General features: G+C 37.7%; 1 protein-coding gene across 1 annotated transcript; it reads left to right on the top strand.

The window, feature by feature from the left end:
- The first annotated feature begins 6,339 nt into the window (after positions 1-6,339).
- On the top strand, positions 6,340-17,490 carry ZGLP1 (zinc finger GATA like protein 1). Its single transcript, XM_087925841.1, has 7 exons — positions 6,340-6,894; positions 8,739-9,344; positions 12,297-12,385; positions 12,996-13,089; positions 13,578-13,709; positions 14,498-14,563; positions 15,992-17,490. The coding sequence occupies exons 1-6, from the start codon at positions 6,740-6,742 to the stop codon at positions 14,508-14,510; spliced, it is 1,089 nt and encodes a 362-aa protein (XP_087781967.1). The 5' UTR covers positions 6,340-6,739; the 3' UTR covers positions 14,511-14,563; positions 15,992-17,490.
- The last annotated feature ends 3,307 nt before the right edge of the window (positions 17,491-20,797 follow it).

The raw sequence follows: 20,797 nt of genomic DNA, 5'->3' as shown, positions 1-20,797 counted from the left end.
AATATATTTGGAATGATGTGTGCATGTGGCGCAGGGACTGGGCAGCATTTTAGATTCAGCTTCCAAAGGTGCTTTGAAGAGTTCAGGAGCAGAACTGTAGCATCTTACCTGTAATACCTTTAAATAGTTATATCTGTCGTTCTTGTAATTGCACAGCCACTTAGAAGTGTGACACAGCCCTGAAGCATATTTCTGTACACTTTTCCAATACCAAAGTTCAAAAGAGTCAGTATTCTTTCTATCTTACTTCTTCAGAGTTCAACTTTCACTTCCCATATAGACTTTCACAGAAAATACCATATACTGTGATATTCTGAGCTTTGTAGGTATAGACACATCATAGGATCTGAATAGTTTTTCCAAGGCCTTCGTGGCTGTTCTGTAAAAGTTAATCTGCAGCTTGTTCCTTTACTGTTGATAGTTGATTGTAAAAGGTAGAAGCTCTCTATCACTTCAGTATCTTAACTGTCAGTTATAAGGCTGGCTGTTGTACCTATTGCCATTGGTTTGGTTTTATTTACATTTAATTTTAGTACCATTTTTTTTTACTTTGCTGCATGACTTATTAGAGTTTGTGGATCATTTACATTTTCAGCTATCAGAGTAGTGTCATCTACATAGTTACAGGATATGCAGTATGCTATGTTGAAGTAATTCCCCGTTAGGAGAATGAGCGCATACAGGGAGACGTATTTGAGAGTAGTGTTTGAATAATACACATACAGCACACAGATACACTGTACAGTAAATGTAGGTTTTTACTTCCAGACAGTTTAAGTAAAGTTCAAGATAAGCAGTCCAAAAGTCATTCACAGGTAAATCAGTCAGTTTTTCAATCCAGGGATAATCCAAATATCAAAGTCCAGTGTCAAAAACAGTTCAGTAAGACTTACATTAAATCCAGAAATAGCAGTCAATTAGGAAAAATGGAGGAATGGCAATACTTTCCAACAGAAGGAAATAGAGATACTCACTCAGACACACTCTCTTCTGAGACTAAGACAACACAGGTTTCTGGCTCCATCTTATGGCCGTTTGAAAAACCACACCCAATTGCAGTTTTTGCAATCTCTTAAAGACATAGTACTAAAATGTCTATCCTGGCTTATATATTTCTAACCCAAATAACTGTTAGGTGACTTATATTCCTAACATGATATTCTGTTTTTAGGGGGAAAGCACATGTTTTCAGAAAAAAACCGTTTTTGTATGTAGATAATATCTTTGTACTATTATTGTCTAAATACTTTCAATGGAGTGAACATGGTTTCTTCCCACTCAGCATTAGTATAAATGATGGATTTGCTTTTATTTATTTAACAAGTACTTGGGAGAAGCTTAATCGGTTATTCAGATACGTTTTATACTGTTAAATTGGTTTGAGCAACTTGTACTTCTCCAAAGGTTGATTACAACACTCATAATCGTTGAACAGTATCCGTGCAGATTAAGATTGGTTGGAATTAAATAGAGGATACATGTTTCCTAATCTTACTACAGGTAGTCCTTGACTTACAGCAGTTCATTTAGTGACCATTTGAAGTTACAACAGCACTGGAAAGTATCTTATGACTGTTTTTCACCCAAGCATTGCAGTATCCCCATGGTAACATAAGTAGAAATCAAATGTTTGGGAACCGATTCACATTTATGACAGTTGCAGTGTCCTGAGATCATGTCATCACCGTTTGTGACCATCTGACAAGCAAAGTCAACGGGGAAGCCAGATTCATCTAACAACCGAGTTACTGACTTAACTATTGCTGTGATTGACTTAACAACTGTGACACAAAAGGTCATAAAATGGGGCAAGATTCATTTATAAAATCCCTCACTTGAGAACAAAAATTTTGGGCTCTGGTGGTTGTAAGTGGAGGACTATCTGTACAGCTCTTTCTGATACAGTGTAACTTTTTCAGCAAAACCATTTTAAAAAAATTCTATGCGCCATAAATGAACCTTCCTAGATCATCATACAGGTAGGCCTCAATTTACAACCACAATTGAGCCTAAAATTTATGTTGCTAAGTGAAAAAATTGTTAAGTGAGTTTTGCCCCATTTTACGACTTCTTGCCACATTTGTTAAATGAATCACTGCAGTTCTTAGATGAGTAACACAGTTATTAAGTGAATCTGATTTCCCCATTCCCTTTGCTCATCAGGAGGTTGCAAAAGGGGATCACGTGACTCTGCGACACCTCAGCTGTTATAAATCTGAGTCAGTTGTCAAGCATCCAAATGTAAATCATGACCATAGGGTGCTGCAATGGTCATAAGTGGGAAAAAGTTATACGTTGCTTTTTTCAGAATGGTCACTAAGTGAACTATTGTAAGTCAAGGACTCCCTGTATTTAGATTTCTCTTTGAAATGCAGCTAAAAGTTCATAATGATCTGAACAAAGGCAAGTATCTATACAACATGAAGTGAAGCTTGAAAGCTTGTGACCCCTTTTGAATTTTCAATATTTCTTTATAAGTGTGACCTAAAATGTGATCACTTTACAGAAGTCCTAAAAATACATAAAAAGAACATAATTAAACAAATGAATCAAATCATTATACTTAGCCATTGATTCAGGAAAATTATCTAAACTACACATTTGTATGTGGCAAAAGTATTACTGTATTTTGGGGTGGTTGTCTTGTTGCGCGACTCACTTTCTCTTGAGCTTCAGTTCATAGACAGGTACCCTGGTAGGTTTCTGTAGAATTTGCTGATATAAGTCAGAATACACCAGTGATGTCTTGGTCCAGAGGAAGCAAAGCAAACCCAAATCATGGTATTGGTTTCACAAGTGGGACAAAGTTCTTAGGCTGGAACACAATGTTTGTCCTTTGCCAAAAATGATTTTAATTTATATTTTGGTCTCATCTATCTAGAGAGCATACCTCAATAGATTTCTGACTTATGTGCATGGCCTTTCCCAAACTGTAAATAGGCAGCAAACCTTTTCTTTGCAACTCTGCTGTATACACCATTGTTCAGAGTTCTCCTAATGATGTTTTCATGAATAAGTGATATTTGCCAATGCAAGAGCTGCCTTTAGTTCCTAGGATTCTTTGAGTTCCTGAATTCTTGGAGATCTCCCAGAATATTACACATCTTGCTTTTGGTGTGATCTTGATTGGTTAACCACTCCTAGGGAGGTTAACAAGCAGCACTGAATTGCCTCCATCTGTAACCAATCTGCCTGACAGTGAAGTAGTAGATGTTTGGAAATTGTTTTGTAACCTTTTCCAAAATGGACAGCATCTCTTTGTGTTGAGATCTCTTTTCAGAGATCTTCAGAAATCTTTATTTGAGCCATAACATACTTCCACAAACCTGTGTAGTAACTTTGCTAGTGAACACCCACAATTCTTCTTTAAATAAGGCAGGACTTCTCACAGTCACACCCAATTATCCCTTTAATTGAGACACCTGGCTCTAATTTCCATTTCAAATAAATTGATAATGCACACACACAACTACGTAGCTTTTAATTATTTTCCTCAAATCAAAGAACAAGTATAATGTTTTTGGTTCATTTAACTGGATTCTCTTTACAAGTGTTTTTCAATTTGCAGCTACAGTTGGGATCAGAATTTGAGTTGAAAAGCAAGATAGTTAATTACATCTAATTTTATGACTTCTGCCACAATTTTTAAGCAAATCACATGACTTAAGCAAACCCAGCTTTCAGTCTCACCTTGTCAGCCAGCTGGACAGATCACAAAGGGTGATCACGTGACCTTGAGGCACTGCAGCCATCATAGATTGGCTTGCCGTCAGAAGTTGTGGGTGCTTCATCACTAGAGGCTTTTAAGACTGAACAATCACTCGTCTGAAATGGTATAGGGAAGGGTCATCATGTCATCACAGGACATATTGGGATTTTTCTTCCCTTTGCTAAACTGGGTGTGGGTATGGCTAGTGCGTGACACATCCAACCCTCAGGCCAGGAGTTTGACAACCCTGGTACAGGGTCTCCTGTTTGGAGAGGGGCTGTTGGACTAGAAGACTTCCAAGATCTCTTCCAGCTCTATTCTGATTGATTGATTAAATATATGCCAGTTGCCAAGTGCCTGGATTTTGATCATGTGACTATGGGGATGCTGTGAGAGTTGTTAGTGCAAGGACCAGTCATAAGTCATTTTAGTGGAGCTGTAATTTCAAAGTCACTTAAATAAATGGTTGTAAATTGTGGACTACCTGTATCTAATTTTACAACTTGATAAAGAACAGATAATGTCTTGGGTCATATTTACTATATCTCTCAGCCAGTTCTTGAGTATTGAAGATTTGTCTTTAAATGAATCCAAACTCCAGCTACTCTTTAGGACAATGGTGGTTTATTCAATATAGCATCAAACAACAAGAATGGCTAAAAGCCAGGCAAGGTTAGAGTTGGGTTTGAGTTTGCTCCTTTTCCTTTTATCACCATTATCATGAGACACACCCCACCACACCCAGGCCTATACGCAGTTCTAATTCTGGTCATGCCTAACCCATTATCCCTAAATGCTATTAACCCTACAACATGTCTATATCCCTACCCTATGCTGACCCTAACTGATCCCTACCTGGTGCTACCTTCACTGTGTTTTAACCTAAGTCCTAATTACCACCTATATGTGCCCCAACCCACTTTAACAATATGCACCACATCAATAAAGAGCCAGTTCCAGCAGCACCACAGTTGTTGCAGAATCCATCCTGCAACCCTGCAGTTATTGCAGAATCCATCCTCAGCTCTACTGAGTCATTCCAAAACCATCGGCTAGCACACAAGCAGAAATACAGATCTGGCAGCAGCAGAGATAAGGTGAGATGGCCAGCTGACTTGCTGTGAGGCATATTCAGAGCTGACGTGCTCTGGGTGAACTCAGAGCCCGACAGTATATAGAAATATTGAAAATTCAAAAGGCTTCACAATCTTAAGTTTGCCTGTAAAGTGTGGTGTATCCACAAAAACTCAAGAAGAGGAGTGGAATGTATTCACACCTATGTAATTTACAAATACATCTGTGTGGTTATTTCTTATAACTTCAACTATTATCTCTTTCAAAACTGTGCTTAAGAATGCAGATACCAGTTCTTGCCATCACTCCCGCTTCTCTTCCTTATGCCACCTGAAACAGGTTGCTGGCCCTATACCAAAAGAGCAGGATCAGCTCTTCAATTTTTGACAGAGAAACTGACAGATGTACCTATACGTGTGAGTTTACTTTCTTACTAAAAAGGACGCAATTCCAGCTATTTCAGATGCTGAACAATACAGTGGATTAATCAGAAATGAAGCTGAAGCTATAAATCCAAAAAGTAATCAAACATTATATATATAATGCCTAGTTAACTGGCATTAAATATAATGAATAAGGAAAGTGCTTGGTGATAAGTAGATTTAATAGTTCAGCTATAATTTATCTAAGTCATATTTTGATCAAGATTGAGAGAACCAATGCTAAAAGTATTTTTCAAAAGAAACTTGGATTCAAGGGAAGTCAATTGCATCATCCATCTCCATTGGCACTTGTAAGAGAATCCAGTAATTCAAAGAGATTCACTGCCAAGTAAGATCCGAGACCACAAATACCTTTTCTTTCCTACTCACCCCTTTAAAAAGAATTTTGGGCAGGGTATTTATTTTTTAAATTTTGTACCCCACCTTTATTTTTACAAATAATTCAAAGCAGTGGATATATCCAATGCACCTTCCTATTTTTCCCACAGTAACCCTGTGAGGTGGATTGGGCTGAATGTGTGTGACCCAGCTGGCTGTCATGACTAACTGTGGGACTTGAACTCATAATCCCCTGGTCTCTAGCCTGGTGCATTAACCACTAAATTTATACCCCCAATCTCTGGGAATTTTCAAAATTGACACACAATCCTTACACTCAGAAAGGATGTTACTTTAGTTAATTATCAGTTAATTATAATTAGACTAAGTAAAGTTTTGCTCTCAAATAATCCCACCTGAAATGAGCTTTGGGGATTGTCCAAACTTTTTTTTTTGTAGTCCTGCTATTATACTGCTAAAATTTCACATTAAAAAAAACCCCACACAAAATACACAGCTGCTTCTCCAGTAAGCAATGTACCCATTTATGTAGGAAATTTATATAGCTATCCAATTCACTTATGGTGATGGTCAGTTTACAGGAATATTTTTTAATGAGATATATTTCAAGCAAAGAGATCTTGTTCATAATTTTTAGGTGGCTGAACGTACAATGCCACACAGAAACAGTTGGGTTCAAGTCACTGGTTCCAACCCATTTTGTTGAACCATACAAGCAAACCAAGCAGGGATGTCTCTCCTATTTTTCAAAGATACACAATCTCTGAACAGGGAAGTTCCATTTAACTCCAGATGAAACCTCTTACCGTAACTAGCTTCCCAAATTAAACTTCCTCCTCTGTTAAAAAAAAAAAGTCATGGCAGACTCTAGTAAAGGCACCCAGTGTTACTCTACTAAAGATGTTCTCACTTAGTTACCATAACAAATCCTATTTTGGGTCCAGTCTAGATTTGGGGGAACAGACTTGACCCGGTGAACGTTTGAGTTACGCTCCAATCTCGACCTTTTCCTCTTCTGACCCATATCTCCTAAAACTAGTCGATTTCCCCCTTTATATAGGTGCCGTCCCTGTGCTCCCAGCTGTGGCCAATTTAGGACCTTCGTTGAAAGGTTGACTCCTGAGCCTTTGAAAGAGGTGGTTCGGCGTCAGGTTCTTCCTCCGGACTGTTGATCATGGAGGGGGAGCTTTTCTTGGAAGGGCAACCCCCGGACTTTTCTGTCCTGCAGGAACTGCTCTGCCCTCCTTGCCTGGAGTCAGAGTCTAGTTACAATCCGGTCTCAATTTCAGGGGACTTCGGGTCAGAAACAACCGCGGTTAGAGAATTCAGGTGAGTCGTTCTGACTGACATCCTGAGAAGAAGGGGCTCCGGATCAGTTCGCATCCGAAGAAGATCCGGAAAAGCTCCTCCTGGCTGATTGCTCTCACTCAGCTGTGGGATCCGAATGCACTTTTTGGACCTCAGAATCAAACAGGACTGAATCCCATGGAATATACATTTAGGAGTAACCCTCACTAACACGCAGGGAGACTTGCTTAAGGCGCAAAGGCTGTCGGCTATTTGCTTCACTTCTGTGCGTAATATTGTTGGGATTTATTGCCGAGTAAGACGGTGGTCTAGGCTCGGTGTGCAGAGCGAAACGGTCGCAGCGCTGTGTAGAAGCGGACTGCGTCTTCCCCGCACATGCCCCAGCCACGTTAGCCTTTGGGTGGCGAGCCCCGCAAGCGGCGCGAGCCCGAGCAGGGTTGATTACTATTGGTCAAGTACTTGCAAGCGGGAACCCCGCGCGGGGGGCCTCGCAGATGTGGACAGCTGAAGGGGCGGGAAACTTTTAGGTGGGTTTCCTTTGAGGGGGAGGGGAGGCCAAGCCCAGGAGGAGGGTGCCTCCTGTTCAGCCGCCTCGGAGTAACTGGCCTGGATATGGGAAAGGGCAGCCTCCCCACAGCAGGAGGAGGAATTGCTGGACGAGACTGTTGGAGAAAGTGGGGACTCTCCTCAGTTTCGTGTGGAGGGGGAAAAGGAATCCTGACAAGGATTAGTGCCTCTCTCGAGATGGCAGACGTGCTTCAGGACAGCGGTCCTGCAGAAGTCCTGTATTAAGATTGGAGAATCGAGGGAAAATAGGAAATCTTGTTCAAAGGATGGGATACTTGAGGCAGGGCGATTCCAGACCCCGTACGTCGATTTTCAAGGCTACTAGTGATGGGTTTCGCAGGGCAAAAAAGAGCCAGGAGGTGGCGCCACCTACCGACTGATTAGGTTTAAAATGCTCATGGGATCGTCAGGTGTGGGAGAATATACAAAGTATATTATGGAAAGATACTTGGAAAAAGCTTTGTTTATTTGGGCTGTTTCCAGCGGGATCATCTCTCTAATAATTCATTGTGCAGACAACAATTCTGTGGTATTCTGAAGAATACGTTTGGACTATAATCAGTCTGTGAAATTTATTGCCAAACAAGCTTATTAACAAGCCATCACTGACATGCTTTATAGATGCTTGAGATTTAATTACTAAATGCCCTTTCTTTTGAAATCCATTTGAGCAGTATGTTTGAAAATAAGTCATATAGATCATAAAATTTTAGAGAACCTATATTTCTACTCAATTCATTGATATTAAACTGTTGATCAATTGTTTGAACGCATTGTTTAAGTCCTGCAATAGATTTATAGGGTCTTTGGTTACGTATGCTGGCTAAAGAATAATTAAATAGATAATGCTCATGGTAATTACAGATAATTTTTCAAAGAACATTTTGTTTTTTTTTTCACATGTATTCATTGTTTAGGAATTTTTTTAAAGAAGAAAACTAAGAAAGTAGATACATTTTTTAAAAATAAATTTGAATGGATATTAGGAGAGCCTTCTCATATAAAATTTATACCAGCACATAGTGGTGAGAGAGACTTATTACAGAATATTTGGGACAGAATCCTTTAAAAAACTATCCTAAGATAACTTTTTCAAGGGAACTTTAATAAAATGTTTGAATGTCTATAAATTATAAAATAGATGTAAAAGTGCTGGTATTAATGTGGGGCAGTCCTTAATTGATTCATGTGGAAGAAGAGTTTGGAGTAAGTGCCCCACCCTTTTATAAATACACATGACGATCTGCATCTTGGTTCACTCAATGCTTTTTTTTTAAATTTACTCTTCTTACTTGCAGGTTTGAGCCTTTCAGCAACATGGCTTGTTGCCTTCAGATGCCAGATAGCAAAGCCCTCAGCTTCCTGCAGGAGAGTACACAGCTGCTGTCCCAAGCAGAGCCAATCAGCAATAACCCAGGGAAGCCTCTGTGGCAGCTGGGCCGGGCTATGCATTCGATCCACAGCATCCGTGGACCTCAATGCAACTGTTTCCACAATGCCCGTGGACCCCAGTGCAATTGTTTCTCCTCTCCCCTAGTGCCTTTTGCTCCCACTGATACTCTGAATCTCATCAGCCTCCACTGCTCCAGCCTTGGCTCAGAACCTCCAGATCAGGTTAAGCCCCCAGAAGCTGGGAAGGTTGCTCATGAGAGGTCTCCCATTACCCACTCTAAAGACCATAGGAGTCACCAGGTGTGGAGAGCTTGTGTAGAAGAGCCCAGACTGACCCAAGTCTCTGAGTCACAGAGAGGCAGGAGGAGACTCTTCCGCAAGCAACCTAAACCCAGAAGGAGCTATGATGCTCTGGACCCAAATTTTCAAGGGGTGACGTTTCACATGAAATTGTGTCTGTGTCAAAGCTGTTCAGAGGGCTGTCGCCTTATCATTAACCCCCAATTCAGCAGGTATAGTTGCTGTAGGACATGTCAGTGAACCTGTGGCTCCTAATTCCCAGATATGCAAACAGGAATACTTTGTACTGTTCATACTATTAATTTTTCCTTTTAATTAACTTGTCTACCATGTAATATGCATATTGTGTCCCATAAATAACAGTTCCTATTGGAAAAAAAATGTCAAAGACTTCACAAAGATTTAAACTTCCTTTCTTGTGTAGTTCCCCAATTCCTAAAAGCCACATTTTGCTTACAAAGAGGAGACCTATAAATATAAGTATAAATGGAATACTGGCATCATTTTTTATTTTAAAAAATGACGTATGGATGTCATATGTTGTTTTGGAAAATAAAAATGATAATTGGCTGCAACTTCTTGCCTAACAAAAGGACCAGGATAAGCTGCAGCGGTATCAAAAATTGTGCAAGAACGGGGGAATTCTGGAGATTGCATGGAAGTATTCTGGAAAACAGTTCAGAAGGGGCAATGTTTCCAGGGAAGGCATTTAATGGATATAATTATTTCTTGTCTCTACCTACCCCCACAGCAGTGATTTTATGAGAGTCCACAACATGTTTTCTGAATTAAAATGTTCCCACTATGGTGCCCACAGTAGAATGAGCCATAGTCTTACTTCCTAGATGACAGGAGACAATGTCAGTTCCTAACATAGTGAGGCACCATGTTGATAATTTTGCAACAGAGTTATAACTCTTGGCCAGTCTGCCTTCTGTTCCTTTCTATTTTTGTTGAGTCAGTTGCTCAGAAAATGAAAATCTAAAATTTATTTCTGGAGTTCCAACTAGATAAGCACTGGTTGGTAGATACGAAACAGCACTCAGAGATTTATAATCAGGCTTGCCTTAATAAGGAGATGGGTGCCAAATAAATTTAATAGGTACTGTACTGCTGTGGAAAAACCATTTAATCACTTCCCAGCCACTCAAAGGCTTGGGTGTCACTCTTATCTCAAGTGATAAAGGACCTCAAGTCTTTTAGAAATTATAGTTTAGATCACTCATAAATCTTGGCCATTGACCTGGTTGGAATTGTAGTTCCTAATATATAAGTGGAAATACATTTGAACATTTTGGGAGTAAATTCTATTGAGGAGAAATCCTCCTACCCTCTTTATTCCTAATGTAATCTTTTCTCCCCTTGTCTTGATCATGTTTCTTTTCTTTGCCATGTCAAACATGTGAAAACTAAAAAGGTAAAAAGGGCAACACAGTTTTGTAACACACTGTGATTTGGATGAAGTAGAATAATCCTAAGGAACGTAAGATATGAGGAATTGTATTTTTAACTTGGTCATCTATTCTTTATTCACCCTGTTAAAGCCCTGACTTCCTTTAGGTATGGCTACAGAATTGTTTTCGTAAACTGCAGTACCTATGAACTATTTGTTAGAGATTTCCATTTTTTGTTTATGAGCAGCATGACTATTAACTAAGTTTATATTTCTGTGTTTTTATTTGTAAACCACCCAGAGGCATACATATGTAGTAGGCAAAATAGAAATCTGATAAATTGCTGAGCTGCTCAATTTGACTCTTACTGATCCAAGAACAGTTCTTCTAAACCACAAAATCTTTTTTGCATAGATATATATAGGATAGATCTGTAAATATAGAAAACATATTCTAACAGATGTAAGATCTTTTTTGTATGTACATACAACTTGGATCAAGTGTGTTTCGGGTAGTTTCTTATAACTTTTGTTGAAAATTAATTAGTTATGCTGTCTTGAACTTAATATTTTCAGGCATTACTCACAAGCTGCATTCTTCATTCACATTTGGTAAAAAATACTTTAGTAAAACTGTCCTATAAAGTTTGTGATTGTTTTTTTTTCAGTTCCATCCTTTGGCCTATGCCATTAGTGTATAACTGTGTATTTGTTATCAGAAATGCCCCTAAAATGATTCCTGCTGCCCTCAGAGAAAACAATAACTTGCTTGGTCCAGAATATTCTTGGGTATCTACCCTAATTTATGCCTTCCACAAGAGCCACAGTGGTGCAGTGGTCAGAGTGCAGTACTGCAGACTACTTTTGCTGGCTGCCTGCAATTTGGCAGTTCAAATCTCACCAGGTTCAAGGTTGACTCAGCCTTCTATCCTTCGGAGGCCGGTAAAATGAGGGCCAGATGGTTGGGGACAATATGCTGACTCTGTAAACCACTTAGAGAGGGCTGTAAAGGCACTGTGAAGCAGTAGAGAAATCTAAGTGCTATTGCTACTACTGTTTTTTTCCCCAGTTCCATCCTTTGGCCTTTGCCATTAGAATGTATAATTGTGTATTTGTTATCAGGGGTAACTCTAAAATTATTCCTGCTGCCCTCAGAGAAAATAAGAACTTGCTTAGCCACAGAATTTTCTTGGGTATCTAATTTATGCCTTCCCCTTTCTTGTCAATCTCCAAAATGAGACTCATGGCATATATATCAGAGATGCTATAAAGTAATGTGAGAGAAGCAGTAAATATTGTACAGGTAGTCCTCAACTTATGACTACAATGAAGACCAGAACGTCAGTTGCTAAGGAGAGTGGTCATTAAGTAAGTTGTGCCCAATTTTATGACCTTTTGTTGCTGCAGTCATTAAGTGAATCACCATGGTTGTTAAATGAATACAGTTTCACCCATTTACTTGTTAGAAGCCAACTGGGAAGTTTGCAGATGGCAATCATGGGACCCTGGGGATGCTGCAAGTATTGTAAATACATGCCAGTTGCCAAGCACCGGCATTTTTGATCACATGACCGTGGGAATGCTGCAACAGTAATAAGTAACTTTTTTCAATGACATCACAACTTTGGTTGCTAAACAAAGTGCCGTAAGTCAAGGACTACCTGTATTTAATTTTCAATGGAGATCAGGGTTTAAAGCTAAAACATGTGACTTAGGAAATTGTTTTGTTTCGAAGCATACCTGAAATGCTAAATATCTAATCTGTGCTCAGTGGAAAACTTAGGAAAAAAAGTGGAGTCCCATTAGGAGAAGAGTGCAAAGCTGGCAGTTCGGAAGAGGAAGGATTCGTCTCTACTCACAGTATGTTAATTCTTTTGCCAGTAAATAATTATAATACTAATGAATTATGTTTAAAGTGTCCAAGACAAAAGCATATGATTTATTTTATTTTTCAAGAAAAGATTGGGTCTAATAATCCAGTATAAACCTTACAGTAGTTTAAATTCTGAGAACTAAATTCTCTGTTTAAGAATTATTGTAGCAACATATTCACTAAGTGATTTGATTAACAGTTATGATGTTGTCAACCTTATTTCAACATCTTGTGATGAAAAAAATAGACATTTCATCAAAATATTTGCAGGCTTATTGAAATAAAACGGGAAGTCAATTTAAATTTTATAAATTATGTACATTAACTCTATTGACATTCATTCTGAATTTTCTTTATAAAAACCTCAGTAATGAGCACATATGACATATTTCAGGTCACCAGGATTTCCCCCAAAATTCAAAACATCAAAAAATACTCTCCAAAACAAACAAACAGGCAAAAAAATGCAAACAAAACCAAACACCATTGGTCTAGTACTGAAAGTTAGTCCAAGTTAGAAGAAATTTGTAAGACTTGCTTTCAGCAAATTAAATTACGAGGACATATTACTTGACTTAACTGCTCTTTGCTTTCAAGGAAATAAGTGTTGTGCTTCCTGCAAGACTAGGAAAACACCGTTGTGGAGAGATGCTGAAGATGGGACACCTCTCTGTAATGCTTGTGGCATTAGGTATTTAGCATCCTATGCTATTCTAGTTCAACAACTGCATTTGATAAGGTCTAGGATTTACTACAGAACAGGCCAAGCACAGAACTGCTTTTGATTTATCTATTAAAGGTCAACAAAACATAGAAAGGAAAAAGGTGATTTGAACTATGACCAAGATTATGCTCTGGAAATATGTTGGAAAACAGTTCCAATGACTCCTCAAAGCTATTGGCCCTATTCTTCATAGGAAATATTTTCCTTATATCCCACAAATATTTCATACACACACACACACACACACACACACACACACACACACACCAAGACAAAATATCTCCATTTTATTTCATGCAAATGGGAGATACAGCAACATGGGAAGATGCTTGGTACAATTTATAAAATTCAGTTCAGAGACAGGAATGACCAATGCCATTTTATTAAACTTATTAATCTTATTAATAAAGTTTAAGCTTTATTATTAAATTTCTTCTTCCTCTCCCCCTCCCCAGGTACAAAAAGTACAGAATAAGATGTTTTCACTGCTGGAGTATTCCAAAGCATGGTGGGAAACCTTACCCACATTGTTCCAACTGTGGAGGGAAGTTGGGTGTGGTAGCTGCCCAGCAGAAACATGGAAAAAGGTAAAAGGGGCTGTGGAGAAAGCAAGCTTTGATTGTTCAGAATAGGTTGTGATTGTCCTGAACATCTGCTGCTCACTTGAAATTGATTTATGAAGCCACCGGTAAGAAATGTGGGCTGTTTTACAACATTCGGTTTAGATTCTGAAAAACAGACTAATTCACCTGAATAAATACAAGGCCACTTGATAAGTAAGCTGTGCTTGTAGGTGAGTTCTAATGCCAAGGTTATCAGTTTTTCATTAAAAGCAATAACATTCATCTCTAGTTAATGAAGTAAACTGCAAATCGTGTGATCACTATTCAGCTAAAATAAATATCTACATAAAAAAGACCTGCTTCTAATTTTCAGTGTCCCAACAAATTAATTCACAATTTTAGCAATTGGAAAATTAAATTATTAATTCCCTTTTAAAAATCTTTTCCATTGGAAAGAGATTGGCAACACATTTTGTTTTAAAAAACGTGCTTATGACATTGTAATTGAATTGTATTTTTGTGTAAAAAATAACCCCCATTCCACAACAATTAAGAATAGAAAGAGGAGTTTCTAATATGAGCATTTTTTTAAAAAAAAGCAATGTTCAATATTCAAAAGTTATTCTGCCATGTTTAGAGCTAAATTATGAATTGTAGTAGATTTGTCTAAAGATAAATCTGTTTTAGATTATAGTGTGTCTCTGTGTTATACTAACTCTCCGGGATAATCCAGTTTTGCTATCACATGAAGATGGATAAAAAGAAATATATTCTAATCCCCTGCACTCCAATGTTGCTAATTTTTTTTAAAGGAAAATGAAGTGAGAGACGAGATCAAAGCTGATTTTCATAGCAATACAACGTATTAAGAGCTGGAGGTAACTTTTACATATGAATTCAAAATGTCAAACCCAGCTGAACATTTTTCTTTCTGTCCTAAGAGAGAATTATACATCCAGAAAACAGCCACTTTTTCTAGATGCACTGAAAGCTACAGTATAATGAAGCTAAATTTGCTTAGCTAGAATAATATTACAAGCTGAAGGAAGCCAGAGAAAAATTTGCTTGATCTACTTATCCTTTTATTTTGCCTCCACGCTAGTGCCTAAAATATGTAGCACTTCCTTATCTATATTTTGATGAATCCAGAACAGCTCTGTCTCATCTAGATTATATATCACTTTGTTTTTCTTCTTTCCCTCTGTGCTTGATAGCAGACCCTGCTTTTAGGAATTGTGGATTTACATTCATTTATGTCCTTGAGGATTTTAATCACAAATGGAAATATATTATTTGGAACCCAGCTTTGCCTATTGCAAATGAAGAGAGATCAATTTGTCAGCCCTATCTAGTTTAGTATGTGTTCAGTCAACCAGAACTCATAGACCTGTCAGCCTTTCTTTCAAATAATAAATAAATAAATAAAGCCATAGAATCTCCAGTTTGAGACCTGTCAGCCTTCCTTTCAAATGAATGAATGAATGAATGAATAAATAAAACCCTAAAATCTCCAGTTTTGAGGAACAAATATGAAGTTCCCAAATGTGACTGATCAGTTCAGTAGCGTGAAAGTAAAATGAAATCCAAACTCTGATGAGGCATATTCCTATGTCCCAGCTCATTGTGAAGGTCTTTCCTCACAGTCCTTTCTGTCACATTCAGTCTTGAGACTCCTCTGAACATTTTTAAGTTGAAAGATAGAACAATAGCTTGGTAGTAAAATGTCTGCTTTATAGGAACACCATATTATACATTCATAGACAACTGCTTTCTTTACCGGGGGTCCCAGCGCAAATGTTGTTTGTGTGTGAACTTGCATGAACGAAGAATATGAAAACCAGTGGCTGTAATAATTAAAACATTGAAGTGATTCTGGGAAGACTCAGGATTTCGAGTCATGGAAGCTCACTGGGTGAATTTGTGACAGTCACTGTCTCTCACCCCAATCATAAATAAAGGATAAAGGAGGAAAGGGAATGCTATTTGGGAAATAAATTATCAAATAATGAACCAGAAAATACCCCTAAGGGGAATTTGGACTGAACCTTTTGAAGGATGTTTCTGCTTCGATACTAAAAAGAGGAGTGCTTTGCTTGCCACATTGTTTCTTGAAGTAATCATCTTAGATGATTTTCACAGCCCTAACCTAAATGGTATTAATACATTATTAATAGTCTAAAGTGTAAATAATATTAATAGATTATTTTCATTGTACTCTGAATAATAAACATAAAATTGAAAATGTGGTTATTCCCTAATCATAATCATATTATAAATTTAAGGGATTCTTTCTTTCTGTTTTATAGATATGGCAATTTTGTAAAAATTTGCAATTAACTGGAGAGAAAAAATTCTTTGAGGAATTTGAACTACTTGCCTGAGAGCCTTGGATGGATAACTAGATGGATTATTATTAGATATACTAATTGCATTTCCATATATTTTTTATTTTGGCTTTGTATTTTGATTCTTCCTAGATAATATTACTCTGGTATGAAATTGCAGATATACTGTATGTTAAACATTTAATTTAAATGAACGTGGAAGAATGTAGAAAAAAAGCATGCAATGTTTATGAAATAGAGGTTTTTCACCTGAAATTTCAATTATCCACACATCTGAGGAAACAATGCTGAAATATTTTCAAGCAATTATTCTACCTAATCACATAGATATTCCTTTAAGATATATTTGGTTAGTATCAATATCACACTCATAACATATGGGGTTGAAGCTATATTAACTGCAGTGCTATTTAATACTTTCTAGAGAGGAATTACAAAGTGCAAAACAGCTTTTTCACAAGTTACTTTTGGACAAGCAGGAGAAGGATCTTATTTAAAACATTTAATAATTAGGCCATCTTCTAAGATTTAAAAAAAATATAGTCCTGGGTGATTAAGGGACTTTTTTCCTGATATTTGTTAATTTCACAATAATTACTATAAATGCATAAGGTGTATGCTACAAAATATTTGTATATTTATACTAAATGGTCATGTATTATTCAGTATGCAGCAACATGGTAGTTTCTTAATGACTCAAAAGGCATTCACTCTCCAGAAGAATTGTGTTTTGTGATATTGCGCAGGCTTCTTTCTGAAATATATTTGTTTTTGTAAATAGCATTTATATTAGAAGTTTGAGATTGCTATATTCTCTATAGAGTAGTATTAAAATGAAAAACAGCAGATCTGTATCATGAAATAATCAAACCAAATACCTTGATTGTTTTTGTAAATAACTAAAATTCTGTAATTTACTAAAATTCAAAACGTTGTTGAAAGTAATGGTTATTTCACCATTAAATAGCTGCCAAGCAACTGCAATAAATATTATTTATTGTTACACATTACAGAACACTGTTTGATTAATTCTTGCAAAGACTTAAAAGGGGGAGGGGGAAATACCACTATACCTTATATTAATGTCATTGCTAGGCTCTTAAAGATTCAGATGCTAGAACATGAATTCGGTTTTTTTGAGTGAGACTCATATGCAATTCCGATGAAATATAAATGGGTTATTTGGTACTTACTGCAGGGCAATGCATTTCACTTTCTACCACATTAGGGAAAATCTTGTTAATAAGACTCAATGACCTACAAATCCCTTTACTGGTTATTAGCACAAGGCCAACAGCATCATGTTTATCTCCAGAGAAAATAAAATGGGAGATCTATTTAATATGACCATCGGCGTAGTTGGCAGGACAATTTTATTATGAGTCTGTCTTCTGACATAGCTATCTGTTTATACCTGAAAGATTGCTGGATGTGCACCCATTCGCCCACCTGCCCAATGGGAGGTGTTTCCTTATTTGGCATTCTTCTGGGGTACAATATATAGTGATATCTTCCTTCACTTATTCAAGACATCTATTACTGCTATAAATATGAACAAATAAATATATGGACTTTTACTGAATTCCTTTACCAAGTAATTGTACTTCTAGAAACCCCCCTCAAATCAATGCAACTTGTGATGATAACACAACTGATTGTGTATTGAATTACAGGTAATCCTCAACTTACAATTATTTGTTTTAGTGACCATTCAAAATTACAACTGCACTGAAAATGATTTATGACCGTTTTTCATGCTTATAACCATTGCAGCATCCCCAGGGTCATGTGATCAAAATTAAGATGCTTGCCAACTGACTCATATTTATGACTTTTGCTGTGTCCAAGGGTCATGTGATCACCTTTTGTGACAATTTGACAAGCAAAGTCAATGTGGAAGGCAAATTAACTTAACAACTATGGTACTATCTTAATAACTGCAGTGACTCAATTAACTGTGGCAAGAAAGATCATTAAATGGAGCCCAAATTAACTTAACAACTGTCTTGCTTAGCAACAGAAATTTTGGCCTCAATCATGGCATAAGTTGAGGACTACCTGTATAAGGTCTCTATTGACCTAAATTCCAGAACAATCCCACAGTTTCTGCAATTTTGAATAGACAGCATACACAATTTTATCTTGTACATGGTATGGAACATGCAGTCTAGGGGCCTGTCAGTATATGGACTCTTCCCATCTTTTGGGTTGACCTTCACCACACTTTCCTGTTCAATACTTAATCCTTTAGTGAAATGGCAATCTCCTTTATACTCCTTACTTGGATGGTTTATGCCCTTACCAAGGGATTACTGACATGAAATTCACCTATCTTAGTATATCTGGTGTCTCTTGAGATTTATGCTAATACTAAAGCAGATGCAATTGGTAGACTACAAATAGTTACTTCAATTTCATAAGTAGTTCTCCAAAATTGTATGGTTCTGGATTTTTTATTAACTAGTCAAGGAGTATTTGTGCTTTTATTAACACTAGCTGTTATACTTTTGTAGACCAACAAAAGTCCCTCTTACGTTCAGACTTTTCTACCACATTCTGCCAACTTTTATGCCCTTGCAGCCTGATGCTTCCTTCTCAAAAACACGGCAATTCCTCTCTTCATAGCTACTTAGACCTGTCTGTTCTATGTTAATATTCTGTGGTGGTTTGTATTGCTTGCTATTATGTGTGCCCTCCTGCCCATTAAATTTTCTTTTCCCATTGTGCTGCAATACCACCACTCACTGCTGTGGAGATAACAGACATTATGGCTATGCCGGACTGCAAGTACAAAGAGACACAACCCGATCAAAAATTAATGGGACTTTTATCTCTCAAAGAGGGGGGAAGTATATTGGAAGCCATGGCTAGGAGGCCCTTTGCAAACCTTTGGGTGGTGCACCAGTTGTGTCCATATTAAATCAGGAGGCCTTGCTCACAGTAACTCATGCCCTTGTAATTTCCAGGTTAGATTACTGTATCACATGGGACTGCCCTTGAAGATCATTTGGAAACTCCAACTGGTGCAGAAAGTGGCCGTGTGGATAGTTAATGGGTGCCAGGTATACAGCATTCCTGTGTGAGCTTCACTGGTTACCAGTGTGTTTCTGGGTGCAATTCAAGGTGCTGGTGGTTGCCTACAAAGCAGGGCTATCTTAAGATATGGGCCTGATGGGCACTTGCCCATGGGCCCCACCAGCATTGGGGCCTCATACTAATCTGTGTATGTGAACCCTTCAATGCATCTTGTATCATATAAATGCAGCAACTGTATGGCTTATTATTGTGTTTTTCAAGCCTCGTGTGTTGTTCAAATGTTTATCATGTTGATTAGTTGTTGCTGCACAGCTTGTTTTTAATGTTTCAACACTGATTTTGTTGGAAGTGCCGATAAAAAAAATATACAGTATGTTTAATTTTATTGACCATTTACATTTTTATTCCTGTGAGTAGTTGTCGTAGGGGCCCCAATACACTGCTTTGCCTGGGGCCCATAATGCTGTTAAGATGGTCCTGCCACAAAGCCCTACGTGGCTTGGGACTAGAGTGCCTGAAAGGATAACCTTTTTTCAAGAGTCTCTATTGGTCCAACTAGATCAAGCAGAACGGGCAGGCTGCAGATCTCGTCAGCCAAAAAACGTTGGCTGAGGGGACCAGAAGATGAGCTTTTTCCGCAGTGGCCCCCGCTTTATGGAACATCCTCCCTTCAGAGATCAGAATGGGCCCAACCCTGTTGCTCTTTCATAAGCCTTAAAAACCCAGGTATACTCCTCATCCTGGGGCACTGAAGGTGCCAAAGTCACTGTTTCCTGGCTCTATTGCTAATGGGCCAAATATCTTGCTGTTGTGTATGTTGAACTGGGTGTTTTAAATGTTTTTATTGGTTTTTAGTATTTTTGTTTTAAAATGTGCTTTAAAATTTTTATCATGATATATTTTCTGAATTGTAAGCTGCCCACAGTTATTGACTGAAACAGGAAGCTATAGAAATTGAACAAATAAATTAAAAAAACCTTTGCATGCCTTGCCATTTTCAGTGTTTATCAGCACTGACCTTCTGGAGGGGAGGCATCCAAGCTATCTCATCAACTTATTACTGTAAAGCACTTGGCAGACAACTCTTCTAAACAGATGGAGAAGAATATAGTTGATTTGTTCACTTCCAGAGCAATGTATAGTGCAATTTCCTCTATAGCCAAGTAGGACACTTTTGTGTTTCATTGAATAGGACATCTCCTGTATATTTTCTTCTTTTCCATTCTTTTGTTGAAAAAAAGGGTGGGAAAGACCAGGTAGGATGATTCTAGTGTGTTTCTCGACTGTGATTTAGATTACCGTGGTAAATCACAGACCTTCTGACTTTGTATGATTTGCTACAGAGTAGGACCTACCACAGAAGTGTATTTCTCTTAGTTGTTCCATTGTCTTGTAAGTATAGCAAACTGGTCAATTAATGAGTCAACTTTTTACAGCTAGTATATGATATGACCAAGGCCATTCTTCATATGAATGTCTCATTTATTTATTTATTTTTACTAAAGGCAATTTTTCAGTTTCATGTTTCTCAAGACATTGTACTACCTGTATTTTTTTTTCTATACAGGCTCATTTTTGTGGAATTGCCTTGGCTTTCATCATTTCAACATTTGTTGCACAGCTGGTGCATTGTGCTTTATACAGAAAAGGCTCACTTCTTGGCACAGCATAAAGTGAAGTAGTCCAAATTTGCCGAAGTAATTTTCCTAGTTTCTTTTAGATGGCTCTTGG

Source organism: Pseudonaja textilis, chromosome 2 (assembly GCF_049901715.1).
Source record: "Pseudonaja textilis isolate UNSWEBS1 chromosome 2, rPseTex1.2, whole genome shotgun sequence".
In the NCBI taxonomy this organism is placed as follows: domain Eukaryota; kingdom Metazoa; phylum Chordata; class Lepidosauria; order Squamata; family Elapidae; genus Pseudonaja; species Pseudonaja textilis.
This window is presented reverse-complemented; position numbering and strand designations above follow the sequence as displayed.